The sequence below is a fragment of the Daldinia vernicosa genome (assembly GCF_022497035.1).
Source record: "Daldinia vernicosa strain CBS 139.73 unplaced genomic scaffold F5Y00scaffold_24, whole genome shotgun sequence".
Classification (NCBI taxonomy): domain Eukaryota; kingdom Fungi; phylum Ascomycota; class Sordariomycetes; order Xylariales; family Hypoxylaceae; genus Daldinia; species Daldinia vernicosa.
The window spans coordinates 2998-30649 of NW_025953940.1; the positions used below are offsets into that span (position 1 = coordinate 2998).

General features: G+C 34.0%; 8 protein-coding genes across 8 annotated transcripts; 4 read left to right on the forward strand and 4 right to left on the reverse strand.

The window, feature by feature from the left end:
- The first annotated feature begins 9297 nt into the window (after nucleotides 1-9297).
- On the forward strand, nucleotides 9298-11303 carry F5Y00DRAFT_237344 (adenylosuccinate synthetase). The gene is made up of 5 exons (XM_048007792.1): nucleotides 9298-9613; nucleotides 9734-10428; nucleotides 10507-10621; nucleotides 10721-11032; nucleotides 11102-11303. Exons 1-5 carry the CDS (start codon nucleotides 9506-9508, stop codon nucleotides 11153-11155), a joined length of 1284 nt encoding a protein of 427 aa, XP_047864604.1. The 5' UTR covers nucleotides 9298-9505; the 3' UTR covers nucleotides 11156-11303.
- Nucleotides 11304-13015: 1712 nt separating this feature from the next.
- Nucleotides 13016-14691, reverse strand: F5Y00DRAFT_79764 (2-oxoacid dehydrogenase acyltransferase). Its single transcript, XM_048014159.1, has 2 exons — nucleotides 14314-14691; nucleotides 13016-14240 (listed from the first exon to the last, which is right to left on the reverse strand). Exons 1-2 carry the CDS (start codon nucleotides 14554-14556, stop codon nucleotides 13167-13169), a joined length of 1317 nt encoding a protein of 438 aa, XP_047864605.1. The 5' UTR covers nucleotides 14557-14691; the 3' UTR covers nucleotides 13016-13166.
- Nucleotides 14692-15283: 592 nt separating this feature from the next.
- Nucleotides 15284-16305, forward strand: F5Y00DRAFT_237351 (uncharacterized protein). Its single transcript, XM_048007793.1, has 5 exons — nucleotides 15284-15515; nucleotides 15573-15705; nucleotides 15770-15848; nucleotides 15912-15953; nucleotides 16012-16305. Exons 1-5 carry the CDS (start codon nucleotides 15493-15495, stop codon nucleotides 16032-16034), a joined length of 300 nt encoding a protein of 99 aa, XP_047864606.1. The 5' UTR covers nucleotides 15284-15492; the 3' UTR covers nucleotides 16035-16305.
- Nucleotides 16286-17244, reverse strand: F5Y00DRAFT_237353 (histone H2A). Its single transcript, XM_048007794.1, has 3 exons — nucleotides 17012-17244; nucleotides 16602-16894; nucleotides 16286-16543 (listed from the first exon to the last, which is right to left on the reverse strand). Exons 1-3 carry the CDS (start codon nucleotides 17065-17067, stop codon nucleotides 16482-16484), a joined length of 411 nt encoding a protein of 136 aa, XP_047864607.1. The 5' UTR covers nucleotides 17068-17244; the 3' UTR covers nucleotides 16286-16481.
- Nucleotides 17245-18867: 1623 nt separating this feature from the next.
- F5Y00DRAFT_237354 (histone H2B) lies at nucleotides 18868-20376 on the forward strand. Its single transcript, XM_048007795.1, has 3 exons — nucleotides 18868-19299; nucleotides 19409-19480; nucleotides 19554-20376. The coding sequence occupies exons 1-3, from the start codon at nucleotides 19137-19139 to the stop codon at nucleotides 19730-19732; spliced, it is 414 nt and encodes a 137-aa protein (XP_047864608.1). The 5' UTR covers nucleotides 18868-19136; the 3' UTR covers nucleotides 19733-20376.
- Nucleotides 20377-23083, reverse strand: F5Y00DRAFT_237355 (uncharacterized protein). The gene is made up of 3 exons (XM_048007796.1): nucleotides 22589-23083; nucleotides 21138-22524; nucleotides 20377-21079 (listed from the first exon to the last, which is right to left on the reverse strand). The coding sequence occupies exons 1-3, from the start codon at nucleotides 22734-22736 to the stop codon at nucleotides 20602-20604; spliced, it is 2013 nt and encodes a 670-aa protein (XP_047864609.1). The 5' UTR covers nucleotides 22737-23083; the 3' UTR covers nucleotides 20377-20601.
- Nucleotides 23084-23431: 348 nt separating this feature from the next.
- F5Y00DRAFT_79825 (uncharacterized protein) lies at nucleotides 23432-25554 on the forward strand. The gene is made up of 4 exons (XM_048014160.1): nucleotides 23432-24457; nucleotides 24518-24686; nucleotides 24745-24969; nucleotides 25034-25554. The coding sequence occupies exons 1-4, from the start codon at nucleotides 23887-23889 to the stop codon at nucleotides 25422-25424; spliced, it is 1356 nt and encodes a 451-aa protein (XP_047864610.1). The 5' UTR covers nucleotides 23432-23886; the 3' UTR covers nucleotides 25425-25554.
- A 271-nt stretch (nucleotides 25555-25825) lies between these two features.
- Nucleotides 25826-27590, reverse strand: F5Y00DRAFT_262155 (DnaJ-domain-containing protein; the record flags this gene model as incomplete). Its single annotated transcript, XM_048011337.1, has 3 exons — nucleotides 25826-25945; nucleotides 26031-27417; nucleotides 27475-27590. The coding sequence occupies 3 exons, from the start codon at nucleotides 27588-27590 to the stop codon at nucleotides 25826-25828; spliced, it is 1623 nt and encodes a 540-aa protein (XP_047864611.1).
- Nucleotides 27591-27652: the final 62 nt, after the last annotated feature.

Consider the following 27652-nt stretch of genomic DNA (forward strand, 5'->3'; position numbering starts at 1 on the left):
TTTTATAAATAATAATTTATAATAATTTATTTTTATTATATAAATATATTATAAAATTTAATAATATAAAAAAGAAATAATTTATAATTAATATTATATTATTTTAATAATTTTATAAACGTTATAAAATTAATAAGATTTAATAAATTTATAATAAAAATAATTTAATTAATATAATAATTAAATTAAATTTAAATAAAATTTTAAAAAGATTTATTAATTTTAATTAAATTTAATTATAATTATAAAAATAAATTTAATATATTTGTAATGATATTACCGAAAAAAACCGATAAATAAAACAATAAAATTATATTTAATTAAAATTATATTATATATAAAATAAAAAGAAAAAAGATATTACGAAAAAAATAATAATTAATAATATTAACTTAAAAATAATTAACGAAATAAAAAGAAATTTTTATATATATATAAAAATACGTAATTATATAAAAAAGAAAAAATTGTTAATATTAAAATAATAATTATATATTTACGTAATATATATATTAAAATTAAACCCATTAAAGCCGTACCTTATTTATAAATAAATAAAATAAATTCTTTTTATAATTTATAAATCTTTTTTAATTTAATTAATTAATCGTTTTATCATTATATTTTATTATTATTTAAATACATGTTTATATAAAAACCTTAATATTATTAATTTAATATTAACTTTAATTTTTAAATTATTTTAAAATTAATTTATAAAATTTAATTAATAATATTTTATTAAACTTTTTAAATAAAAAATTTATAAAAAGTTTTTATTATTATATTTTTTTATATAATAATAATATTAAATATTATTAAATATTTAATAAATAATATTATATTAAAATATAATTAAAATTATAATTATAATAATTAAAAAACTTTAAAAAATTTTAATATTAATATAATTATAATTTTAATTATATTTTAATATTATAATAATTAAAATATATTATTATTTAATAATTAATTTAATAAAAAAATTAATTAATATTTTTTTATAATAATAATTATTATAAATTTTAATTTTTCCATTAAAATTTAAATAATATTAATTATATAATATGTTTATTATTATTTATATAATAAAATAAAATATATACCTTGTTTTTTTTTTACTTTTTTAACGTTTATTTTAATAATTTTATAAGTTTTTATTTAAATTATATATAAACCATATTAAAATTTAAATAAAAAAATGAATAAAATTTAAATTTAAAATATACGTAATTAAAATTTAAATTAAGTAAAAAATTTAAAAAGTAAGCATTTATTTATTAAAAACATTTTTTACGTGAAAACTCTTAAAAATTATTATATAAAATTAATAAAAAAATAATAAAGAAATAATAAAAAAATAATAAATAATTAATAAATAATTTATTAATAAATAATAAAAAAATTAATAAAAGATTTAATATTTTTAATAAAGTTTTATATATAAATTTACGAGCACGTAAAAACGCTTACGTAAGTTTATAAATGCATGCGTTTTTTTAAATTTTATATATAAAATGACTTTTTTATTAATATTTATTAATTTATTTTAACGTATTATATATAAATATTTATATTTTTATAAAATAAATAAGTGAAAATTTAAGGTTTATTTTATAATATTAATTATTTAATTATATAAATATTAAAAGTTTTTTAAAATTTATTCGGGTTATATTAATAAAATTATTAAAAATAAAAAATAAAAGGATTATAAAAGATAAAAACTGTTATAAAAAACCATTATAATTAAAATTTATATTTTTAATTATATTTAAATTAATATTAATTTAAATTATATATATTTTAAATTATAATTTTATTAATTTCTTTATTTAAATTATAATATAAATTATATAAACTTTAAATTAAATTTATAAAATTATTAAAATAAACGTTAAAAAAAATATAAAAATTAATTTAAAATTATTTAATACGTATCCTTATATATTATATAAGTAATAATAAATATATTATATAATTAATATTATTTTAAAATTTATAAAAAAAAATATAATATATAATATTTTAATAAATTTTAATTAATTATTTTTTTATTAATTTATTAATTTTTTATTAATAATTTATTAATAAATAATATTAATTATATAATATATTTATTATTATTTATATAATAAAATAAAGTACGTATTTACCATTTTTAATAATTATTTACGTTTTTTAATATTTTTTTTAATAATTTTATAAATATTAATTTAATTTTTTTTAAAAAATATATTTAATTATAAAATTTAAGAAAACGCATACATTTATAAGCTCGCGTAAACGTTTTCACGTGCTCGTAAGCTTACACGTGAAAATTTATTAAAAACATTAAATCTTTTATTAATTTTTTTATTATTTATTAATAAATTATTTATTAATTATTTATTATGTTTTTATTATTTTTTTATTATTTCTTTATTAATTTTACATAATAATTTTTAAGAGTTTTAACGTAAAAAATGTCTTTAATAAATAAAAAAATTAATAAAAATATAATTTAAATTATACGTGATTTAAATTTAAATTAATTAAAATATTAAAAAAGTAAATTTTTATATATATAAAATAATATTTTTAATAATTTTTATTAATTTATTTTAATATATTTTATAAATATGATTATATTTTTATAAAATAAATAAATAAAAATTTAAGATTTATTTTAAAGTAACATTAATTGTATAATGTGTTTATTATTACTTATGTAATATACGCGGTACGTATTAATTTTTCTTTTTTACTTTTTTAACGTTTATTTTAATTATTTTATAAATTTTTATTTAAATCTTATATAAATTATATTAAAATTTATATAAAAAAATTAATAAAATTATAATTTAAAATATATATAACTTAGCTTTAAATTAATTAATATATTAAAAAATAAACATTTATATATATAAAATAACTTTTTTATTAATATTTATTAATTTATTTTAATATATTATATAAAAATAGTTATATTTTTATAAAATAAATAAATAAAAATACGGAGATTTTTTTATAATATTAACTATTTAATTATATAAATAATAAAAGTTTTTCGAAATTTATTAAAGTTATATTAATAAAGGTATTAAAATTAAAAAATGTTAAAATTATAAAAGATAAAAACCGTTAAAAATAATTATTATATTTAAAAGTTTATACTTTTAACCGCATTTAATTTAATATTAATTTAAATTACGTATATTTAAGTTTATAATTTTTATAATTTTATTATTTAAATTATCGTATAATATATATATAATTTAAAGTAATATTTATAAAATTATTAAAAGTTAAATGTAAAAAACGGTTTTAAATTACCCGGTATATACCTCGTTTTATTACACGGGTAATAATAAGTATATTATATAATTAATGTTACTTTTATTTTATAATATTATTTATTTAATTATTTAAATATTAAAGATTTTTTAAAATTTATTAAAATTAAATTAATAAAATTATTAAATATAAAAAATATTAAAATTATAAAAGATAAATATTATTAAAAAAAATCTTTAAAATAATTATTAAAATTAAAAGTTATATTTTTAATTATATTTAAATTAATATTAATTTAAATTATATACATTTTAAATTATAATTTTTAATATTTTTATATTTAAATTATAATATAATTTAAATTAAAATTTATAAAATTATTAAATATTAAATATAAAAAATAATTTTAAATTATTTAAAAGTTACATTAACTCGGTAGTAAAAAAGGCTTTATTTAAGTAATAACTACAACCTTTCGTTATAACCGAAGATCACGCGTAAGTTGTATAAATATTATATGTATTTTTATATAAATTTATTAATTCGCGTATATATCTTTTATGTTAACCCCGTATAATTTTAAATAATATTTTAAAATGCATTTAACTTTATTATTTAATTTAATAATTTTATATATATATACTTAAGTTTTAATTTTAACCTTTTTACCTTATAATATTTAAATATAATTATATAATCTTTATTTAATATATATAATTAAATAAAAGTAATATAATAAAATGTATAAGTTTTATGTTATAATTAAATTTAATTAATTAAATTAAATAAAAAGTTATATAAAAAGGTGTAAAATAAAAGTATTATTAAACGGGTAATATAAGATTTAATTAATAAAAAAGTGCGTATTTAAGTTAAAAAACGTTGTAAAAATTATAACATATATATAAACTAAATAAATATAAGGTATAAAAAGATATTAAAAAAATTATATGGTAAAAAACGTATTTATGGTTTACTTTACTTAAGTTATAATTACTATTTAAATAAAGCCTTTTTTAATACCGAGTTAATGTTACTTTTATTTAATATATATTATATATATTATATAAATATTAATAAGTATATTATATAATTAATATTACTTTTATTAATTATTAATTTATTTTTTATTAATTTTATATAATAATTTTTAAAGATTTTTAATAAAAATATTTAAAAATAATATTTTTATAAATTTTTAATTAAAATATAATAAATAAATTATTAATAAAAGTTTTTTAAATTTATATTAAAAAAATCTTAAATTTAATTATTATTTAATATTAAAAAAATAATATTATATATTATATAATTTTAATAAATAACATTAATTCGGTAATAAAAAAGGTTTTATTTAAATAATAATTATAATTTAAATAAAGTAAATTATAAGTATATTTTTTATTATATAATTTTTTTAATATTTTTTTATACTTTATATTTATTTATTTTTTATATGCGTTATAATTTTTATAACGTTTTTTAATTTATTAATACGCGTTTTTTTATTAATTAAATTTTATCTCGCATTTTATTTTATAATAATCTTTTATATAACTTTTTATTTAACTTTTCATTTAATTTAATTAATTTAATTAATTAAATTTAATTAAAATATAAAATCTATACGTTTTATTATACGATTTTTATTTAATTATATACATTAAATAAAGTTTATACGATTACATTTAAATATTATAAAGTAAAAAAGTTAAAAATAAAGTTTAAATAATAAGCTTTTTATGAAATTAAACTACGAACTTATTATATTAAAATGATTTTTTAATAAATGTGATTTATTAAAAAATTTATATAAATTAAAAAAGTTAAAGTTTAATTAATTATTAATTATATATATTTATTAACGTAAACTTAACATTAAATATATATATATATATATATATATATATATAAAGTTATTTAATTAATTAATTAATAAAAATTAAATTAAATAATAAAGTTAAGTATATTTTAAAAAATTATTTAAAATTACGTAAAATTATTATAAAAAATATATACGTAACTTAATAAATTTATATAAAAATATATATAATATTTATATAACTTTCGTATAATACTTAATTATAACGAAAAAATGTGGTTATTATTTAAATAAAATTTTTTTTATTACCGAATTAATATTATTTTAAAATAAAATATATATTTTATTCTTTTTTTTTTACGTTTATTTTAATAATTTTATAAATATTAATATAATTATTTTTAAAAAATATAATTTAAATTATACATAATTTAATTTTAATTTAATTAAAATATATAAAAAATAAATATTTATATATATAAAATTTAAAAAAACGTATATATTTATAAATTTTCATAAACGTTTTTATATATTTATAAATTTATATAATAAAATTTATTAAAAATATTTTATTAATTTTTTATTATTAATTAATGAATTATTTATTAATTATTTAATAATTATTTATTAATTATTTATTAATTTTTTTATTAATTTTATATAATAATTTTTAAAAATTTAAATATAAAAAATATTTTTAATAAATAATAATTTTTTATTAATATTTATTAATTTATTTTAATTTATTATATAAAAATAATTATATTTTTACGAAATAAATTAATAAAAATTTTAAATTTATTTTATAATTTTAATTATTTAATTATTTATATTTTAAAACTTTTTTAAAACTTTTTTAAAATTTATTTAAATTATATTTATAAAATTATTAAAAATAAAAAATATTAAAATTATAAAAATAAAAATTATTAAATAAAATTATAAAATAATTATTATATTTAAATTTTATATTTTTAATTATATTTAAATTAATATTAATTTAAATTATATATATTTTAAATAATAATTTTAATTATTTTTTTTTAAATTATAATATAAATTATATAAAAATTAAAATAAAATTTATAAAATTATTAAAAGTTAAATATAAAAATAATTTTAATTTATTTAAAATTATATTTAAGTAATATTAATCGTGTAATATACCCATTGTTATTTATATAATATATACGGTATATATTTATTTTTTTTATTTAACGTTTACTTTAATAATTTTACGGATATTATTTCGACTTTTTTTAAAAAAATAAAATTAATTATATAAAAAAATAAGAAAAACTATAATTTAAGTTACATGTAATTTAACCCCGAAATGGTTAAGATATTAAAAAAGTAAGTATTTATATATATAAAGTAATTTTTTTATTAATATTTATTAGTTTATTTTAACGTATTATATAAGAATAATTATATTTTTACGAAATAAATAAATAAAAATATAAGGATTTTTTATAATATTAATTATTTAATTATTTAAATATTAAAACTTTTTCGAAATTTATTAAAATTATATTTATAAAATTATTAAAGTTAAAAAATAATGGGATTATAAAAAATAAAAACCGTTAAAAGTAATTATTATATTTAAAATTTATATTTTTAATTATATCCGGGTTAATGTTAATTTAAATCACGTGTATTTTAAGTTAAAATTTTATTTATTTTTTTATTTAAATTATAATGTAAATTATATATAAATTAAATTAAAATTTATAAAGTTATTAAAAGTTAATTATAAAAAGTAATTTTAAATTATTTAATAAATAACATTAAATAAATAATATATAAGGTTTTTATATACCATTAAATACTTTATTTTTTATATAAATTTATTATTATATATTTATATTATTTAATAAATTTTAATTATTTTACTTTTTAACGGTTACGCGTTTTTTTATTAATTAAATTTTATATTATTTATTTAATAATATTTTTATTTTATATTTTATTTTATATTAAACTTACGTTAATACGTATATATAATTAATCATTAATTAAACGTTAATTTTTTTAATTTATATAAATCTTTTAATAAATTATATTTATTAAAAGATTATTTTAATATAATAAATTTATAATTTAATTTTATAAAAAATCCATTATATTAATAATTTCACGTTTTTATTAAATTTTATTAAAATTTAATTATTATTTTATATTAATAATTATATTTATTTAACGAAAACGTTTTTTTTTTTAATAACCGTTTTTACCACTTTTTACCATTTTACCCGTTTTTTAAATAATTTATTAATTAATATTATTTTTTATAATTAAAGTTAAAGTTTAATTAATAATTAATTATACACACGTGTTAACGTAAACTTAATATAACTTTACCGTTTAAAAAATTAAAAAACGTCTTTATTTTTCTTCGTTATTTATTTAATACGTCGATGTTTAATACGCGAAGTCGCCGACTTTTTTTAAAATAATAAAAGGTTTAACTTTTTATTACGACCATTTTTTATTTAATTTCTTTAATAAATGATATCTTTTATATAATCGTAAAAAAACCTCGTTTTTTATTTTAAATAATATAAAGTTTTTTTTTAATCGTTTAATCATTAATTAAACCTTAACTTTTTTAATTTACATAAATCTTTTAATAAATTATATTTATTAAAAAATCATTTTAATATAATAAATTTATAGTTTAATTTTATAAAAAGTTTATTATTTTACATTTTTTTATATAATTTTTTATTTAATTTAACTTAATTAATTAAATTTAATTATAACGTAAAGTTTATTATAATAATTTTAATCGATTATATATATTAACGAAAAATTATACGGTTATATATAATTATTTTAAAGTAAAAAAATTAAAATTAAAGTTTTAATATAAAGTTTAAAAGTAAATATAAAGTTATATTATATAAAATTATTTAATTAAATATAAAATTTTAAAAAAATTATTAAATTTAATAACGTTATTATAAAAAATATATACGCGGTTAAATAAATTATATAAAAAATATAAATAATATTTATATAATATTTATTAATTTTATTATTTATATAATTATATAATAAATATTATTTATTTAATATATTTTATATTATTTATTTAATATTATTTTTATTTAATATATATTTTATTTTATTATATAAATAATAATAAATATATTATATAATTAATATTATTTTTATATTTTATATAAAGTAACATTAATCGTGTAATATATTTATTATTACTTATGTAATAAAATAAAGTACGTATTTTATTTTTTCTTTTTTTTTTAACGTTTACTTTAATAATTTTATAAATTTTAATTTAAATTATATATAAATTACATTAAAATTCGAATAAAAAAATAATAAAAATTTTAATTTAAAATATACGTAATTTAACTTTAAATTAATTAAAATATTAAAAAAATAAATATTTATATATATAAAATAACTTTTTTATTAATATTTATTAATTTATTTTAATTTATTATATAAAAATAATTATATTTTTATAAAATAAATCGGTAAAAATCAAAGGTTTTTTTTTATAATTTAAACCATTTAATTAATTACATTTTACCTTTTTTTTAAATCATTTAAAGTTATATTTATAAAGTTATTAAAGATAAAAAATATTAAAATTATAAAAAATTAAAGTTATTAAAAAAAAGTTTATAATAACCATTATAATTAAAATTTATACTTTTAACCGCATTTAAGTTAATATTAATTTAAATTATATGTATTATAAATTAAAATTTTATTATTTTTCTTATATAAATTATAATATAAATTATATTTAAATCGAATTAAAATTTATAAAGTTATTTAAAAAAACATGCGAAAAACGATTTAAAGTTATTTAATATATATCCTCGTATATTACACAGGTAATAATAAATATATTATACGATTAATGTTATTTTTTATATATTATATATTTAATAAATAATATATTATATAATTAATATTATTTTTATAAAATATTATAAATGTTAAAAAATATTTAAAATAAAAAAGAAATATATTTATTTAAAAGTATTTTAAATTAATCTTTAATTAAAGCGTAACACCTTTTAAGGTACGATTGTCGAGTATACGCAAACAGTACAAGTAAATGCAACCCTTCGACCCCACCACTTGTCAAGGTTGGTGGGGCATTACATCACCGGCCCTGACCAGCCTAGCGCCTGCACCAAGACGTATGTACAAACAGATTTTCTTTCTTGAACAATTTATAGTAAATCGCGCTTCCCCATCGTTCCCGATGCCGGACTTTTCCGGCCACCAATTGCTTTTCAAAGTTTAGAATTCGACGCGATTATACGGTAGCACCTCCGGTCTCTATCTCCGCTTCCCCTTCCCCCCCCCCTTACGTCCTTCTCAGAAACGCCTTCCCGCTCCTCGAATTTCTTTTCGGTCAACATGTCCTCCTCCGTCACAATATGCCTTGGAAGCCAGTGGGGCGACGAGGGCAAGGGTAAGCTGACGGATATTCTTTGCGCTGAGGCCCAAATATGTGCCCGTGCCGCTGTAAGTTGGTCCATCTGTCTCGGCGCTCCAGAGTGCGTGACAAGTAGGGAGCATCTTACGCCGGCCATGTCCTAGTTCTTGCTCCCTCATCCATCTACTTAACTGACACATATTCAACAGGGAGGACACAATGCAGGACACTCTATCAAGGCCAATGGAGTATCGTATGACTTTCACCTACTCCCGTCTGGTCTCGTTTCCCCTAAGTGTATCAATCTGATTGGATCTGCTGTTGTCTTCCACGTCCCCTCCTTCTTCAAGGAACTCGCCGACGTCGAGGCGAAGGGTATAAAAGATGCCAGTCAACGCCTCTTCGTCTCGGACAGATGTCATATCAATTTCGATTTACATGCTGCCGTTGACGGGCTCGAAGAGATCGAACTAGGTTCCAATGCAGTCGGTACTACGAAGCGAGGAATCGGTCCGTGTTATAGTTCTAAGGCAGCTCGGAGTGGTATACGTATTGCCGAGATGTACAACGTGGAACTGTTCGAACGCAAACTACGGCAACTGGCTGCCGGTTATAAGAAGCGCTACGGGGACCTCCTGAAATACGATGTTGAGGAGGAGATCAACCGCTTTAAAGATTACCGTGTCAAGCTCGCCAGCTACGTCATCGACGCTGTGGCGTTTATGAAGGACGCCCAGGAAAAGAATGCCAAGATATTCGTCGAGGGTAGCCAGGCTCTGATGCTGGATTTGGACTATGGCACTTATCCTTATGTCACCAGCTCCAATACGTGCCTCGGTGGTATCATCTCCGGTCTTGCGCTTAAAAGGAGAAACATCAAGGAAGTCATTGGCGTTGTCAAGGCGTAAGTGGCCATAAAACCCACGCTCTATGCTGGCCCTCTACTGGATATCTGGAGAATCGAATAGCTGATTGGCAATAGTTACACGACGAGGGTTGGTTCCGGAAATTTCCCAACGGAGGACCTCGGTGAGGTTGGCTCAAAGCTTCAGCAATTAGGCGGCGAAATTGGCGTGTCTACTGGTCGGAAACGAAGAGTAGGTAATCCTTTGGGCTTGTTTCAAGACAGGCGTAGAATCCAGCGATTCCCATTATACGCACCCCTCCAGCCTTGTGGTAGCTAACTCTAATATTAGTGCGGCTGGCTGGATCTCGTCGTCTTGAAGTACTCCTGTGCGGTCAACGACTATGACTCTCTCCAGTTGAGTAAGCTTGATGTTCTGGACACATTCGACAAGATCAAGGTTGCAATCGCGTACAAGAACAAGACGACCGGTGAGGAATTGCCTTCATTCCCGGCCGACCTATCAATCCTGGATGATATCGAAGTCGTTTATCACGAACTACCAGGATGGAATACTAGCATTTCCAAAATACGCGAATGGTCTGCGCTTCCTAAAGAAGCACGCGATTACATCGAGTACATCGATAACTTCCTTCAAACTAAGGTAAGCGTTATCAGTAGTTCCCCTTTACTTCGTAGTCAGAGAGGAAACGCCGCTGATAAAAGAACATAGGTCAAATGGATTGGCACCGGTCCTGATCGCGAGGACATGATTTATCGTCCTTAGATTAGAGGACCAAAACATATGCATCATTCCTGGGGTCTAACCATACGTCATGACGGATTTTCGTCACATAGATATCTGATACCATGAGTGGAATCTGCTAGAACCAATGCAAATAAATAGAATAATAAATCAACGTTGAATTCACATGCATGCTGCGTAATATACAAATGCAGAAAGTCACCATCCTCGTAAATATGTTATGCGTTGCGGTATATAGCATGAAAAGATATTCGAACGGATTAATTCCATCTCAGGTGATGGAAAGCATTCGGTTTTATGTCGATATAAAGTAATATAAATATTACTACGGGCGAGCCTCTAGGTTACGCCCCTTTTGGACCTCCTAAGGGCGTGATGTTTTAATGTTGTCTCCGGGGAGGATGGATTATTTATAAAGTAGCAATAGATAACGGCATAGCCGTCAACAGGCAAATCTAGCAGCAAATCGTAGCAGAGGATAATCAAGTAATATTCCCATATTATTCTTATCGGTGTGTGTAGCCTTCAGCAGAACAGCTAGTGTAACAGAGTAGAAGGTGCTTTTTCCCAAGTCAATTCTTGACGTATACCTCTATCGTAAGTAGGTTTGTCAAAGAGTGAAACAATCCAAGTTATATACTCGACTAGGATACCCTATGAACTTAATACCGATCATATTTACATAGTGAGATATATTTGATAGTTTAAACCTTTAGCCCGGTTATAAAATCTATGTTATCGTTGGTGACGTGGTTGTCACGTTCAAGATATAATACTCACAAGTAAGTCATGAGCACCTATACATACGAAAAGGTGCCATTGGTTTCCATGCGGGTTAACTTATTTCTGGGCATAGGCTGTATATCCATAAGCCATTTATAACGAAGATATCGACTTGGATCCGGATTTACGTGTCAGATTGTCAATGTTGGGAAATTTAAATAGTATGCCACTTATTGGTAAGGGCCATGCAAAAAGACAGTTGTGCGAAAGACCTTAAGACTGTAGCCCATACTATACATATAGCCATCTGAGGTTCTCTGTAGTCATATAGTTGCCGGCATAGACACAACAGCTTATACAGTGGTCTTCTATTTGCTGCTGAACGATGATACGCGGGTTACGTAGCGTGGCAAGCAGACACCACGCAAACACGGCGTAGAATATAATAACTATATCTAAAGCAGAGACCTTACACGTAATTCACTGAGATCATAGTCTTATGTCCGAGGGCTTTGGAACAGTATCTCCCCTTATGTCGGGCGTATTTAAACTCGTAGTTAGTATAAGTTATAAAAACGTAGAATAGTGACAACACCATTACTCAGAGGCCGAGTCTTCACGTATATCAGAACGCTAAATCCACCGAAGCTGCTTCTACTCTACACTTTTCACATACCAATTATTATATCCTGCTTGTTTTTAGAAGCGAGACAGCTCTCGAGCAGCTATAAACCACATACGTAGTTACAACCAAATATTCTAAACCCATGTAAAACATAACACATTTCAAAACTCGGGATATTAAATATCACTTAGACAATATAATGCTACTCCGATCAAGTTAAGTTATCATTGGGTGAATCAATAAACATCTGGCTAGATTGCCACTGAATGGATATGTCCATGATATTATTATCATCTCCAAATATGTCTGCCTTAAACACCTTTGACCTGCATATTTGTATACCAAACGCTCCGCAAACAAAAGAACAGGATGTCACCAACTGAAGAAATACATTCAAAACTAGGAGACGTATCAAATCTTCCAGTACCGAACATTCATATGACCAGGTTACATATTCACTTATTTCCTCACTAACGCTGATCGACGCGATTATTGGCAAATCCACACACAAAACCCCAACTAAAGTGCGTAGAAATTACAACATTGCTTATTCAAAGATATTTATTCGAAGACACCTCCACAAGCATGCCGACAGGATGACCGCTCTACTGTACACTCTACCAATGATGTGACCCATTCCATTTACCGTAATAAATTGACGAACCCCCCCGTGCATCCATCAGATTAGCCCAACAACATCTTGCGGGGATCCTCGATGTACTCCTTGACCTTCACCAAGAACTGGACGGCTTCCCTGCCGTCGAGTAGACGGTGGTCGTACGTCAGGGCAAGGTACATCATGGGTCGGACCTCGACCTTACCATTCACAGCAACAGCCCTGTCCTTGATGGCGTGGAGACCTAACACAGCGCTTTGCGGCAGGTTGATGATAGGGGTACCCATTAGAGAGCCAAAGACACCACCGTTGCTGATGGTAAAAGTACCACCAGCCATGTCCTCAATTGTAAGCTTACCATCTCTGGCCTTCCTTCCCATGTCCGCGATAGCCTTCTCGATTCCAACCATATCCATGGATTCAGCATTGCGGACGACGGGAGTAACCAGACCCTTCTCGGTGGCAACAGCCACGCTAATATCGACGTAGTCTCGGTATACGATAGTATCGCCACCGTTCTCTCCCTCGATAGAGGCGTTGACAGCAGGGATATCTCGCATAGCTAAAACACTCGCGCGCGAGAATGCGCTCATGAAACCAAGCTTAACACCAGTCTTCTTGAGCACCTCGTCCTTGTAGAGCTTGCGGAACTCCATTAATGACGACATGTCAACCTCGTTGAAAGTTGTCAACGACGCAGCCGTGTTCTGCGATTGCTTTAGGCGCTCAGCAATACGAAGGCGCATGCGGTTCATCTTGACACGTCGCTCCTCTCGGCTCCCCAGGACGGGGCCAGTACTAGCCGAACTGTCCTTGGCCGGCTGAGACTGTTTCGGTGCAGACTCCTTCTTGGGTGCTGGGGGGGACGGCTGTGGCTTGGGTTGTTCCGGCTTAGACTCAGGTTTCGACTCAGGCTTAGGTGGCTCTGGCTTGTTCTCTCCCTCTGAAGGTGCTGGGCGTGATTCGGTGGAAGCCTCCTCCTTTTTCGGCGGTTCCTCGGCACCCTCAGACTTTGCACCACCCTCAGGCGCTGCGCCAGCCTCAATCTTTGCGATCTCCTGGTCGACGGTGACGGTGTCTTCTTCATTGGCGAGCAGCTCTTTTAATACTCCAGACTCGGGGGCGTTGACGGCGACATCGATCTGTGGATGCACATGTTAGAATACCGGTACTATATGAGATGAGATACGAGTTGAGCACATGGTTTTCAGTTACCTTGTCAGTTTCAATGGTAGCAATCTCCTCGTCCTGCTCGACATAGTCGCCGACTTTCTTGTTCCACTGTTTTAAAGTACCCTCGGTAATGGACTCTGCCATCTGAGGGACTTTGACGATGGTATGGGCGTAGGTGCGAACTTGGGTCATGAGCAGCGGCAAGGGAATGGTCCCTCGCAGGGGCTGCTGCTGCATGGGCCGGCGCAGAACTCGCGCGGCAGTTTGAAGCCGTCTTGACATCATCTTAAAGGGTGGATGTAGATCGAGATGGTGTAGGAGGGCGGAATAAGGACTCCAGTAAATGGGAGTTATATAGGAGTAGGTGTACTAAAAAAAAGGCGGGTTGGTTGCCAAAAGCCTGCAATGGCAAGAAATCAAGTGCGTGTTATTTTATTAATCGCTATCTCGGGTTTGAATTTAGGAGAAGATCCAGAAAAATTTCAGATACGATCCGCTGCTCCCATATTTCCGGCAGAGCTTCTGGGTTTTTTTCCGTCACGGCTTTCTTAAATCATGGAATTGTACGGAGCAATTACTAGGCTTGTCTGGTCGCTTGTCCACCTATATTTGCGCATCGGAAATGTTACTCACCGATTGCTCTGCTGTCCCTGTGGCCATCTAACACAAGTGCTAAGCAAGCAGCTTAGCTTGGTACCTACCTGGTCATACAAACATATGCCGAGGTTATGTACCCGTTTCTTTCCCATCCCCCTGCTGGAAGGAAAAGAAGAGGTAGAGAAGGTACCATGCATGTATAATAATACTATGTACTGTGGCGTAATCTGGGTACTTACCTCATAATACGTACATGTAAAGTCATCAAGTCTAGCTAGTGCATGTACCTATTACAAGTGGAACTGCCTAAATGGAACGCTAAGAGTAGTAGGATAAACGTCATCCCGGCCCCGATAGATACACTGTGGAGACCTTGGCTACCTACCTTTGGGACCTGTTTGGAAGTTCCAATTAACTGCGTGGGATTTCCAACAACTTCAGGTTTAACACGGGCACGACACCATCCCGCCAACCGCGCGTAGAAGCTCCCTACTCCATCACCTCCCTGGAGAATATATCGCACAAGCAGCTTTGGTGCAGCTGGAAATCCTGGCCGCAGCAGCTTGCGGATGATCCGGGCTGCGCACATCGCAACTATCACCGCGACGAGTAAAAGACCTCACTATGTCGAACCGACAAGCTGCGCTGTAAGGCCAATTGGACGCTATTCGTATTGTGCATGCGCTAATTAAATTACGCACAAGGTCGCTTTACCGCCGCTCATTAAAGCTGGCTCTTGACTGGGCAGTGCATCGAAGCTTATGGCGTGGCCAAGCTCTCTATATCCGATCTCTCTTCGAAGCGAACCGAAACATCACGGACATTAAGAAACAAAGGGTATGGGAATACCCTGCAATGTATACAGAGATAGGACACACCAATTGACCGTTCGATGTTACAGGCGTTACTCAGCGAAACAGAGAAGCTGCTGGAGACGTGGAAACACCCTGATCCGTATTGCCCACCTACGGCACCTGGAGGTATGTCACATACTGAAGGGAAAACTTGCTACATGGAATTCGGTATGCTGACAGTTTAATTAGGATCTAAATACGAGAGGAACTTGCCAGTACACAACACTGACCGTAAGCTATATATATGTTCCCTTGGGTTACGTCTTAATTATGCTAACATGCCTCATAGCTCCGCCGCCACTTAGGTTTTAAAGGCAAAATATCTGGAAAGGGATAGATCATGTCGATCTGTACATAGAACCTGCAATATACGGGAAAGTTTAGACAAATGCCAGAAACATTCATGAATGCCAAGTACACTCGAATCCTCATAAACCATCAAGAAATTCGATAATTGATAAAACGACTCGAGGACTACACAATGTAAATGTTGGACCAAATATATTCAGTTAGCAATGATTAAAAAATTAATAAAACGAATCACAAAGCAATAGAAATGAAGGTAGATTCGAAGTTTACGATGCATTAAAGACTCAGGTATTATTGTTCAGAAAATATTCTCATTCATGTCCATTACTCGATGGATTATGCCTGTAATGTACAGCCCTAACGCGTGAAAGCAAAACCGTGCCCTGCCGTGACCCCGTGGTTCATGAAACGTCCCAAACGACCAATCAGAAAACAGAAAACGATGCCAAATTACAATTCTTGGCTTTGACTGGCGTTCTTGCCAGGCTTGCCCGTCTTCTTGGGGAGCAGGTCTGAAAATCAAAGTTAGATAAAATGTCAGAGAAAAATCAAAGGGTAGAGAAAACCTACTCTGGTGGATGTTGGGTAGAACACCGCCCTGGGCGATGGTGACGTGGCCGAGAAGCTTGTTCAACTCCTCATCGTTTCGGATGGCGAGTTGCAAATGTCGGGGAATGATACGGGTCTTCTTGTTGTCACGGGCGGCATTACCAGCCAGCTCGAGAATCTCGGCAGCGAGGTACTCAAGAACGGCAGCGAGGTAGACGGGAGCACCGGCACCGACACGTTGGGCGTAGTTACCCTTGCGGAGAAGACGGTGAACACGACCGACGGGGAAAGCCAAACCGGCCTTGGAAGATCGTCTAGAAGATGAAGCATGTTAGAAAATGTTGTTTGAATATTGGTAATTGACGCGTCCGATTTGAATAGGAAATGCGAGTATGACGCGTCATGCTGGAAAAGGGAACAGGGAAACCTACGATTGCGCGTTCTTGGAACCGCTGGCCTTGCCGCCGGACTTGCCGCCTCCAGTCATTTTGATTGATGTTTTGGGGTTGAAAAGTTGAAAGTTGATAAATCTAGGTCACGAAGGACTGATGCTTCCAAAAGCGTGCGAGGGCGAAGATAAATTGATTTGTTGTTGTGGTTGATGAATGTTTTGATACGGAGAGAGATGGGAAACGGGAGGAAGAAGTTGAGTGGTGGTGGGGGGAGAGCTTGCTTAAGTATTGTTGGTCGCGTTCTGGAAATCAGAATCACTCACTGATCACCACCGCCCAAAAAAAACTAGTGGATTGATTGTGCGCCTAGTCCGTATTGGGCTGAATTTCGGGGGAGCTGCGGGTTCGGCAGAAAAAGAATGCAAGGAAGATTCGCTGGAAAGCACGGGCCCTGCCAAACGCATTTAGGCCCCGAGAATAATAAATCAATTTTATCTACCTGTATTTACGCGTATAGCTAGGTATCTTCCCGCGTACCTCCCGAATTAAATCGTTATTTAGACTTTTGTCCAATCATAATCCACGCTACGAAATGATGTTACCGATGTTAGATCTTGCAACCTCTGACCATTGTATCTAAATGTAAAACGGCATGCTTACCCCTCAGGAATGCCTTCCCATAATTTCATCCGATTTTCATTTTCTTTCTTTTTTTTCGCGCTCCTCGCAAATCAAAATCCAGTCAGGTAGTAACATGGTGCAAAGTCACTTATTTTGCCTAGCCGTCTCAACCCATTGTCTATTTTTTTTTCTCAAATCAATTCCGGTCTTATTGTCGTGGTTGCTTTGACAGCGCGAGGCAACTACTATTTACCTCCAACCCCTTAAGTTCTTGCTTTCTATCGGGCTGTTTTGATTTAATCCATCACATATTGTTCCATTTTCTAAGTGCTACTTTATGTGTCTAAGCTTTGGCTGGTTCCAATCTTGGTTCTTTTTTACATAGAATCCTAATATGTTAAAGAGGGCACTTTTTAAGTTTTCTGGTGGTGTCAACTATTTGACTCCATTTCATAAAAATAGTGCTATATTTCTATTTAGTTCAGGTAAGTCTTTCATATTCATATTATATATGGTATATTGATATATGTAAATTTTTTTTTTTTCATTCGTATCTTTAAGATCTATAGTAAAATAGGGTTCCGTGATTGTAGTTGAATCGGATCCGATATCTACGGTATTTACGGAGGCTCGGATAGTCTTTAAAGGTCCAAGTTAGCCGAACTCTATCGGGCTCGGCTGTTGAATTACGTGAACACGGAACATTATGGTCACAATTCGGATTTGGTTCTTAGTCGGGAGCTACGGATCTATGGAGACTCCCTGACCTCGCCGGACAGTGTGCATGTGACCGATCTCAGGGCGTTGAGCGCCGCGAATCTCATCGGATCTGATAGGATGTAGTCGCTACATGGCGCTATGCGGGTTATGCAGACAGCCAGCAGCCGGCACGGAGTAGTGGGGATGAGGAGACGAATTGCGGCAGATGGATAATAATTGATAAAAGGTACTTGCGTTGCGTAGCTATGAGAGGCAGATAAAATCCAAAATTCGCAGGTATCTAAATTATCTGATTGGTCGGAGCTCATTATCGATTCTTTAATCAATTTCCTCTTTCGTCATTTGTTTTGGGGGGATAGCTTATCCATGTCTGATTCGAAGTACAAACTGCTTAAAAAAATGCTAGTATTATGGTCTGTGCATAGAAAACGCGTACCGGCTTCTACCGCGTTTACTGGCGTTACCTTATGGAAAGTGGGGCAGATAGGCACTAGACACCGCTCCCCAGGGGTGTACTTTCTGGCGTGTACCTTTTTTTTTTAGCTGCAACATTAGCTGGCACCTTTTTTTACGTTCAACCGCGTTGCACAAGGCAAGATCAATCAGTCCAACCTTACGAGGATCAAATCAGTAATCACGCTAGCGCCCGGGGCCAATACAAAAGGACCTCCCACCCACCACCTTTTCTCCGTCAAACCATCTTTTGACTTCTTCTCCATCTCCCATCTCTAACTTCTGCCAGCACAACAAGCATTTGGATTTTTCCGCATCACTCAACACACTTTATACCCAATTTCCGATTTTTCATCTCTAATCATCCAACATGCCTCCTAAAGCCGCTGACAAGAAGCCCGCCTCCAAGGCTCCCGCTACTGCCCAAAAGGCGCCTGAGAAGAAGGATGCCGGCAAGAAGACTGCCGCCACTGGCGAGAAGAAGAAGCGTACCAAGGCGCGTAAGGAGACATACTCCTCCTACATCTACAAGGGTAAGTTGCATACCTGGTTTTCAGTTTTGACGCGACTTGGATAATCCGACGCGTCATAACTGGTAATTTTCAATCGACCTATCTAGTCAATTACTAACTTCATGATTAGTCCTCAAGCAGGTCCACCCCGACACTGGTATCTCGAACCGTGCCATGTCTATCCTCAACTCGTTCGTCAACGGTATGTTAAAATAACCTACGCGCTTCGACGCGTGACTATAAAAGTCAATCAACCACTAATACGGCATATCCAGATATTTTCGAGCGAGTTGCAACTGAAGCCTCCAAGCTTGCCGCCTACAACAAGAAGTCCACTATCTCATCTCGAGAGATCCAGACCTCAGTCCGCCTGATCCTCCCCGGTGAGCTCGCGAAGCACGCCGTCTCTGAAGGAACTAAGGCGGTAACCAAGTACTCGTCATCCACGAAATAAGTGCTTGGTTTTCTGCGTCTGGTTTCTTTTGGGCATGGGACTTTTTTCTGCTTTGGCATCATGAACGAGACTCACTCAGCCAAGGCTTGGTGTTGTGTTTTCATCAAGTCCCTACATACGGGAGTCTCATAATGCGTTACGGATGGTTTGCTTTTTATTAAGGGGGCAATGTCTTCGCACAACACGGTCTGGGGTTTGCGGTTGTACAATACTCTTTCCCGATAGGGTTTCGGAATGAATCTGCATATGAACAAACATCCTGAGCTCGTCTTTAATCATCGTGAATAATGCTAATACGAGAGGTCTTCTGGTCCCATGTTTTTTGCTTCTCAGATCTGGTGTTTGCAGTACGTGTACCGGACTTATCTGATTAGGTGATGTGCGGGGCAATTCGGGTTGGACTCCGCTGTGTTCAAGCACGCGCCCCCGAATTCTAAGTAAATGGCGCTTGTTTTCAATTCAGTTTCCTCATTACGATATGTTTCCGTCACTTTTTCTTCTTCTTTCGCGCAGGGTACAAGCATTCATTTTTCAACCTGTTGAAGCAATTTCTGTCAGGTGTTCAGTCAGTATGTGAAATTTGGCAAGTTTGCTATTCCAGGGATATGCCCCTTTCGTTAATCCGTTAGTATGTGTTTTTTCTCGTCTTGCATTCCGGGGGATAACCTCAATATTGATTTGTAATATTATTATGTAGGAGAGGATGAAATCTTAATCTTAGGCTTGATAACTTGTGGTTCGAGTAGCTAAGCATTTCGAACATCCCAGCATGTCTGGGGATAGTTATACCGTACCTCCTGAGTCGTAGCCTCGTATTGTTCCAACAGTAAGTTTACAACTGATCTGAATACATCAGTGAATGCTGCCTCTTAGGCATCTCCAAGACCAGCTTTGGATTTCTTGACCACATGTGTAATGGGTACCATAATGCCCTTATTCTCCTCACTTCCCAGGGCCATGCCCTTTGACCATCCCATCTTCTCCAGTATCGTTCTGCCCTTGTTCTCTACGCCTAGTTCGACGGCATTTTGTCCGATGACGTCGCCTTCACGGTAGGTTAAAGAGCTCTTGAAGCGCGACTTACCACTGCGGGCTTCGGCTCGCTTGAGGATTCTAGTTTCATCCACCAATTTGGCATTAGCATCAACACGCGGGAACCAGGTTTGCTTGACGCGGCCAAATGTTCTATCAAAGGTGGCTTGGTCGAATGGGAGCGTGGTCTTGCAGCGATAAAGGACCGGGTATCTATCCTTGCCCTTGCCCGCGGATTGCGATTTAATTCTGAACTTGTTTGCTAGAGCGTGGACAGTTTTACGGGTACCTTTGTCAAATGGTGGCAGAATAAGTCTAGATAGAATTAGCGTTTTTTGTGCATTGGATGGTGAATAGCTCTGTCATGACCTACTGTTCTTTAGAACCAATGAGGAAGGCCTCAAGTTCGTTGGCGAGGTCATCTAATGACATACCCCCAATGTACTTAATTCGAAGGTCATTGGGATTGACGTTCTTTCCAAGTAGACCTTGGGATCGTAGTTCCTCGCGTGCTCTCTTCTTCTCTGCCTTCTTAAGGCGGTCCCGCTGGTGGGTCAATCTCATAGCCTCTTCCAACTCAGAGTCTGAAAGATCGAATGTTGGTAGAGCTTTCTTAAAGTTGTTAAGACTAGGTCTATGCCAATCCATAAGGTCCAGCTCATCGAATGCATCCGCCATCTGCGTTGCACTTGGAAATTGGCCTTGTTTTTGGATCATCTTAGCTTTCTTGGAATCACCCTTCCTCTTACGACGCGGGGCAGCTTGGGATGTCATCCATTCGTCGGATGCTTCTCCATCAAAAAGCAAAACATCATCACCGCCAATACCCAGCTCCTCTTGTTTGGCGAGCATGCGGGCTATGCGTTCGTCCTCTGCCTCGAGCTGACGTTGGTGATTTTCTGCGTCGGTTTCCTCTTCCGCATCTTCCGAGCTGTGGCCTGTACCATCTTCACTAGAGACTTCGTCGGGAACAGCGTCGCTATCGGTGCCGCCGAGATCTCTCAGTATACTAAAACCATAAGACCCGACTCCCAAATGCTGGACTTCGTCATCTTCTTCCTCCTCCTCCCAGTCCTTAATATTGGCCATATAATCTGCAATGATAGCAGCATCCTCATCTGATGTGACATTCTGATTTACTTTATGCCGCCTTCCACGGGTTTTCGGCTTAGAGCTAAGAGGTATATAATCATCCTCTTCCACGACGTGCTCCGATTCTGTCGGTTCTGGGTGAATGGCCTCTTCGACAACATGCTGTAGTTCAAGATCCAATTCATGGAGTTTCAAAGAATCTACATCAGCCTCATTTTGTTTACTCTTCGGAGAGATTGGATCTTTGCGAGCGCGGTCTCTCCCTTTGAATAGTATGACTTCCTCACTGGAATCCCCGCTATGATCAGATTTGGGATCTGTAGAACGTCTATGACCCTTTGCCGAGTTTTTGTTTGGAACAATATGGGTGTTTGACGTGGAAGATGGCTGTGTTCTACGAGACAGGACTTCACTAGGCGAAGGCGAAACATGGCCCTCAGATGGACGAGCATCTATGATAGGATCTGCGGTAACCGATGCCTGCTCTGTGGTACCTGAGCTTACCCGTGTTTCATTTGAAGCGGTAAGTTGTACGTTCAGGTCATTCAGAGGGTCCATGAAACCAGCGCTGATAAATGTAACAGGCTTATATCTTAGTTTCGCGTCATTGCTACGGGCTCCGCGGCGATTGGATGCCGTGTTCCTAGCCTCGTCGGCAAGCGTATAGCCTGGATTGATATTAGGCCTAGAACAAAATTTAAAGGGAGACATGGGCAATAATAAAGTAGATACCATGAAGTCGCACGGAGCCGTGGGAGGCTGGTGATGAATTATTGCCACTATACTCCCCCGAGGGATTTCCGAATAGAGGGTTCTTACGACGAGGGAATCTCTGGCCCTTAAACCTAGAGCCTCCGCCGCCCCTTTTATTCTTGGCCATAGTAAGGTTTGGTAGATAATGACCTTAATATGGGATTCAATAATAGAGTTGGAAAGTTGTATGAGGTTAAAGTGAGATTTAAAGAAAAGGTCGACCGTCGAGTTAGGTTTGGATGAAAGAAAATGGGTAACTTTCTGATGACGATAATGTGGACCGGAGCATGACTGGAACCCGGTGGCTGACTCTCGAGTACTCGACACAGAATTGAGGTCCTCCTTATAGCTTTGAATTTATAGCTTTGAATAGGAGATAGCAAATAGGAGTGTAAAGGGGATTTGAGACGTTTAAATTTCTAAATGTGCTGGATTCGAGACTTCCAAGTCACTACCACAAACGCAAGTGCCTAAATGTTCCTGGGACTACTAGACTCGTAAATTTGGCAGTTGCGAGCCCGTATGTTATGTAAGTATACACATAGTATACCTACCTGTTAATGTATAGGATACATACATGTAGGTACGGCGTGTCTTTTGCGGTCTATGTATTAGGTCTGTACTTGGTACATCATAGATAACAAATTTATCGATAAGATTCCCCATGGTCTCGTCACAAGGCACCACCGTTTAATCAGTCAATTCAGTCATTCCCTCAGCCCCTCGCCCCGCCTTATCCGCTTAGACCGCTAGCGGCAAACTGGATACAGTACAAGGTCAGTGACCGGGGCTTGCCGGGTGACTTGGCTTGGTAGTCGCTAACTCGGACAGCTTACAACTTCCCAAGCTTGAGAAGATACCAGTTTCAACTTCATCATTAGCTTCATAGCTTCATACCATCTTTTTCCATCTCCTTAATTTTTCTCGTCTTCAGCTTCTTTCTTGGGTGAATGGTGGCGCTTCCAACATCCGAAAGCGTAGTGCTGGTCTACCATAGTCCATCCCAGCCGTCATCACCCATCAACCAAACATAATCATTACCTTCCCGTTCCTGGCTTCTTCCCCCCTCGTCCATCTAAGCCGTCCTTACTTGGTCGTGACCAACTTACAATAATACCCCAACAATCCTAGCGTAGAGTTTTATTTTATATTGTTCTCTTTTTATTTTCAATTGTGGCACTAGATTTCCCTTTATCTTGTACTAGAGCAGGATAAAGGTTATCATTATTGAAGTATCTTGGTCGTATCTTTGGACTACAACACCACCATTTCTCAACATGGGGTCCACGGTTGATATCGGTAGACGCATCGTGCAATTGTTCTGGGATCCCGAACCGACTAATGATGTCATCCGAGACCGACCGGTTTGGTGTCTTGGATCCTCTTACAGGCTCAATAACAGCAACAATAATAGTAGCAACAACAATGGCGCCAGCAGCACCAATAACAGTAGTATCAGCCCAAAACAAGATACACCTTCGACTTCCGAACCACCAGCCAAGGATGCCATCCAAGCTCCTTCTAGACTCCCCGAGACTCCTCCCGATTCTACCTCCACCAGCTTAGACTCATCCCTCGCCTACGACGAAGCACCTCTAGATGGAGGTTGGCCTCCCGCATTCCTCGACGATTTCGAGTCCAGAATATGGATGACCTATAGGTCCGAGTTCGACCCTATAGCCAAGTCGCAAGACCCGAAGGCTTTCTCCGCCCTATCTTTTTCGATGCGACTCAAGAGTCAGCTAGGCGACCAGACCGGATTCGCCTCCGACAGTGGATGGGGTTGTATGATCAGGTCTGGCCAGAGTCTATTGGCCAACGCTATGCTAGTACACCGTCTTGGTCGAGGTATGCGAGCTTATCAGAAACGAGACCGAGTCTTTGTACGTTGTGCTAAATTATGTATAGGATGGCGAAGGAGTACGCCGAGTCGGGAAGAGAATAAGATACTATCCTTGTTCGCCGATGACCCACGAGCACCATACTCAATACACAACTTCGTACGTCATGGCGCTTCTGCGTGTGGGAAATATCCTGGCGAATGGTTCGGTCCTTCAGCGACCGCGAGGTGTATCCAGTGAGTATTCTGTAAAGATCCGGTAGTGTCAGAACTACGATAACTAAGTACTAGCCAGAGCCTTGACAAATACCACCGAACCGGCGTTACGCGTCTATTCTACGGGGGATGGGCCAGATGTCTACGAGGACAACTTCATGAAGATAGCCAGACCTGATGGCACAACTTTCCATCCGACAGTGATATTAGTGGGCACACGTCTGGGCATTGACAAGATTACGCCTGTATATTGGGAAGCTCTCACAGCGTCCTTACAGATGCCGCAGTCAATTGGTATTGCTGGGTAAGTTGTCTTATATTTTATAAGCTTCTCCATGTCTGAAGGGTCCGCTTCTAACTGATGGTAGTGGACGTCCGTCGTCATCGCATTATTTCATCGGCGTCCAGGGCCTCCACTTCTTCTATCTGGATCCCCATTTCACGCGACCAGCCTTACCCTATCATGAAGACCCCGACGAGTATACCCAGGAAGAAATTGATACCTGCCACACAAGAAAGCTGCGACGACTGCACGTCAAGGAAATGGATCCAAGCATGCTCATCGGCTTTCTAATTCGTGACGAAGAAGACTGGAAGGACTGGCGGAGGAGCGTCAAGCACGTCCAGGGTAAAGCCATCATTCACGTATCGGACCACGACCCGATCGCACAGATGGAGGCAGCCGGGGGTGCTATAATGGATGACGTTAAAACTCTGAGCGACGAAGATGAGGACGACGATACGGAGCTGGTGGAATAAACGAATATCAGGCGCAATATGTTATCGGGTTGGCTAGGAGAATACCACTAGGTAATTGCCAGGCGTTAAGGTGTGGATTATGGAGGATTATGGAGGATTATGGAGGATTATGGAGGATTATGGAGGATTATGAATAACCATTGGCGGTGTAAATATCTTGAGCACCTACAGCAGTGATTTGGCAAGTCATGGTTGCTAACTACCGAAGTGGCTGCCTTCTTCTTTATTTTGGCGGATAGGCAGGGAGGGAATAGGAATTATGCCAGTAACGCCTCAATCCAAGGGTCATGAGACAGGGACGTTAGTAGGACGAGTCGTTTTGGGGCTAGGGAAATGCTTAGTCGCTGCGGATGGTCTGATTGATAGACACAACCTTCTAGAACGCCTTCGTAGTAAAACATTTACCGTCGCTTTTTGCTGGGTTTGGCCGCAACTGTCTTGGGTGCCGCGTGACCTGTTTCCTTCAAGTGCTTGAAGAGCTTGGTCCTGGAATCGAATTGGGTGTTACAAGCCGCGCATTTCTGATATGGAAGTTAGAACAAAATAGTTGACTTGGCAACATGCGGCAGGTAAGGGGTAATAAATAAGTAAGGATAGCAAACTTACGGCATCGTCCTGTTGTTCTGAAGTAGCTTGGCGCGCAGCCTTCTTTTCTCGTTTGGCTTTGGCCTTACCTACCTTCTTGGTGGGCTCACTGCTTCGGAGCGATATATCTTCCGTTTCTTTTGTGATGTCGTCGACTCGGTCGTCTTCGTTGCCTCGTAAGGGATCTGGAGCGGTCGAGTCGCCGGATACTAGGCGTGCTTCTACCGCGTCTCTCGAGGCATACTCATCGTCGTCCTGGCTCTCATTTTCTGAGTCGATTCTTGAGCTCGTGGGCTCGGTGTTGGTTTTAGACGGTGCTTCCGCCTGGGCTTCTATATGGGGCGCGTCAGGGGTGTCACTCTCATGGCCGTCTATATCTTCGTCTACATGATCGCTGTCTACTACCGGAAATTCCGAATTTGATGCGGGAGTCTTAAGGTTCAGATTTAGATTCGCGTTCTCCTTTTTCATCTGCCGTTGTAATTGCTGTACGGCCTTCACGTGCTTTTTGCTCTTTTCGTGGGCTTCGTACTGTTTCTCGCTCTTGAATATCTTGTTGCACACCACGCATTCTATGCGTTCGACTTCGGACTCCTCGTCGGTCTCGGAGAAACTTCCCTCGTGCAATTCGTCGTCCCGAGATTGCGCCCATTCGGGAACGGCAAATGGGTCGTTCATTTTCTCCTGATTTGCAGCTCTCGACCTAGCGGCTTGCGCTGCGGCCGAGTCCCGTAATGTCTTCTGCCTGTCGGCTTCGGATTGCGTATTCGCTACGTAGCGGGGGTCTCTTTTGCGAACGAAAGCAACTAGAGACCGCACTGCATCGTTGAATTCGCGAGCAGCGTCCTCCCGGAACTTTTTATTCTCCTTCTCCATAAGGCGACGAACTCTCCGGTCTGGAGCATCAGAGAGTCGCCATTTATTCTTCCAGGTAAAGCTTAGCTTCGTAGTAAAGTTGGACCACCTGCTATAGAACACCTTGGCTACGCTATCGCCATCTTTAGACTCGCCGAAGGAAGGGTACTCGACGGGAGTTAATCCATCCCAATCAGCGGCTGCATCTTCTGCCTGGGCTATCCTATCGAAAGTCTCTCGCAAGACGCTAAAAAAACTGTTGGGGGAGTCGTCGAGGGGAACATTCTTGTTGAAACGGCCAATCAAGGCAAAAATCTCGTCGGCGGTGGTTATGCGAACGTTGTGGTATTCGGGACTCGCTTCGGTCTCGGCCGGGTCATCTCCGCGAAGGATGGCATCGCGATGAGAGTCGTACCACGCTCTCTCTTGGGGATCGGATAGAACTTCGTAAGCGGCTTGAACCTCGGCGAACTTTTGCGTAGCGTTCTCGACGTCGCCGTAGTTCCTGTCGGGGTGTAACTCTAGAGCTTTTCTTCTGTATGCCTTCTTGATTCTAACAATTAAATATGATATCAGTAATTTGTATGTATATTGGTAGTTATCTGCTTACTCGTCGTCGCTAGCTTGATGGTCGAGCCCTAATAGTTCATAGTAGTCTGTTTTCTTAGGAACAGCGCCGGCGTCGTTTCCCGCGGGGTCTTTGTGAGACGACTGTTGGGCGCCCATAATAAAAAATAATATAAAAGACCAGAAATCTACCCGAGTTTCTATATCTATGTCTATGGTGA

What these genes read in the sequence shown, in the direction of transcription:
- F5Y00DRAFT_237344 (XM_048007792.1), top strand. Translation starts at nt 9,506, where the DNA reads ATGTCCTCCTCCGTCACAATATGCCTTGGAAGCCAGTGGGGCGACGAG. An exon ending in AAATATGTGCCCGTGCCGCT is followed by an intron (nt 9,614 to 9,733) that starts GTAAGTTGGTCC and finishes CATATTCAACAG; the next exon opens with GGAGGACACAATGCAGGACA. An exon ending in ATAACTTCCTTCAAACTAAG is followed by an intron (nt 11,033 to 11,101) that starts GTAAGCGTTATC and finishes AAAAGAACATAG; the next exon opens with GTCAAATGGATTGGCACCGG.
- F5Y00DRAFT_79764 (XM_048014159.1), bottom strand. Translation starts at nt 14,556, where the DNA reads ATGATGTCAAGACGGCTTCAAACTGCCGCGCGAGTTCTGCGCCGGCCC. An exon ending in CTACCATTGAAACTGACAAG is followed by an intron (nt 14,241 to 14,313) that starts GTAACTGAAAAC and finishes GTGCATCCACAG; the next exon opens with ATCGATGTCGCCGTCAACGC.
- F5Y00DRAFT_237351 (XM_048007793.1), top strand. Translation starts at nt 15,493, where the DNA reads ATGTCGAACCGACAAGCTGCGCT. An exon ending in CCCACCTACGGCACCTGGAG is followed by an intron (nt 15,849 to 15,911) that starts GTATGTCACATA and finishes CAGTTTAATTAG; the next exon opens with GATCTAAATACGAGAGGAAC. An exon ending in GCCAGTACACAACACTGACC is followed by an intron (nt 15,954 to 16,011) that starts GTAAGCTATATA and finishes CATGCCTCATAG; the next exon opens with CTCCGCCGCCACTTAGGTTT.
- F5Y00DRAFT_237353 (XM_048007794.1), bottom strand. Translation starts at nt 17,067, where the DNA reads ATGACTGGAGGCGGCAAGTCCGGCGGCAAGGCCAGCGGTTCCAAGAAC. An exon ending in GGTTCCAAGAACGCGCAATC is followed by an intron (nt 16,895 to 17,011) that starts GTAGGTTTCCCT and finishes TTCATCTTCTAG; the next exon opens with ACGATCTTCCAAGGCCGGTT. An exon ending in TCTACCCAACATCCACCAGA is followed by an intron (nt 16,544 to 16,601) that starts GTAGGTTTTCTC and finishes TTTGATTTTCAG; the next exon opens with ACCTGCTCCCCAAGAAGACG.
- F5Y00DRAFT_237354 (XM_048007795.1), top strand. Translation starts at nt 19,137, where the DNA reads ATGCCTCCTAAAGCCGCTGACAAGAAGCCCGCCTCCAAGGCTCCCGCT. An exon ending in CTCCTCCTACATCTACAAGG is followed by an intron (nt 19,300 to 19,408) that starts GTAAGTTGCATA and finishes CTTCATGATTAG; the next exon opens with TCCTCAAGCAGGTCCACCCC. An exon ending in CCTCAACTCGTTCGTCAACG is followed by an intron (nt 19,481 to 19,553) that starts GTATGTTAAAAT and finishes CGGCATATCCAG; the next exon opens with ATATTTTCGAGCGAGTTGCA.
- F5Y00DRAFT_237355 (XM_048007796.1), bottom strand. Translation starts at nt 22,736, where the DNA reads ATGGCCAAGAATAAAAGGGGCGGCGGAGGCTCTAGGTTTAAGGGCCAG. An exon ending in CGGCTCCGTGCGACTTCATG is followed by an intron (nt 22,525 to 22,588) that starts GTATCTACTTTA and finishes ATATCAATCCAG; the next exon opens with GCTATACGCTTGCCGACGAG. An exon ending in CTCATTGGTTCTAAAGAACA is followed by an intron (nt 21,080 to 21,137) that starts GTAGGTCATGAC and finishes AATTCTATCTAG; the next exon opens with ACTTATTCTGCCACCATTTG.
- F5Y00DRAFT_79825 (XM_048014160.1), top strand. Translation starts at nt 23,887, where the DNA reads ATGGGGTCCACGGTTGATATCGGTAGACGCATCGTGCAATTGTTCTGG. An exon ending in AGTACACCGTCTTGGTCGAG is followed by an intron (nt 24,458 to 24,517) that starts GTATGCGAGCTT and finishes AATTATGTATAG; the next exon opens with GATGGCGAAGGAGTACGCCG. An exon ending in GCGACCGCGAGGTGTATCCA is followed by an intron (nt 24,687 to 24,744) that starts GTGAGTATTCTG and finishes AGTACTAGCCAG; the next exon opens with AGCCTTGACAAATACCACCG.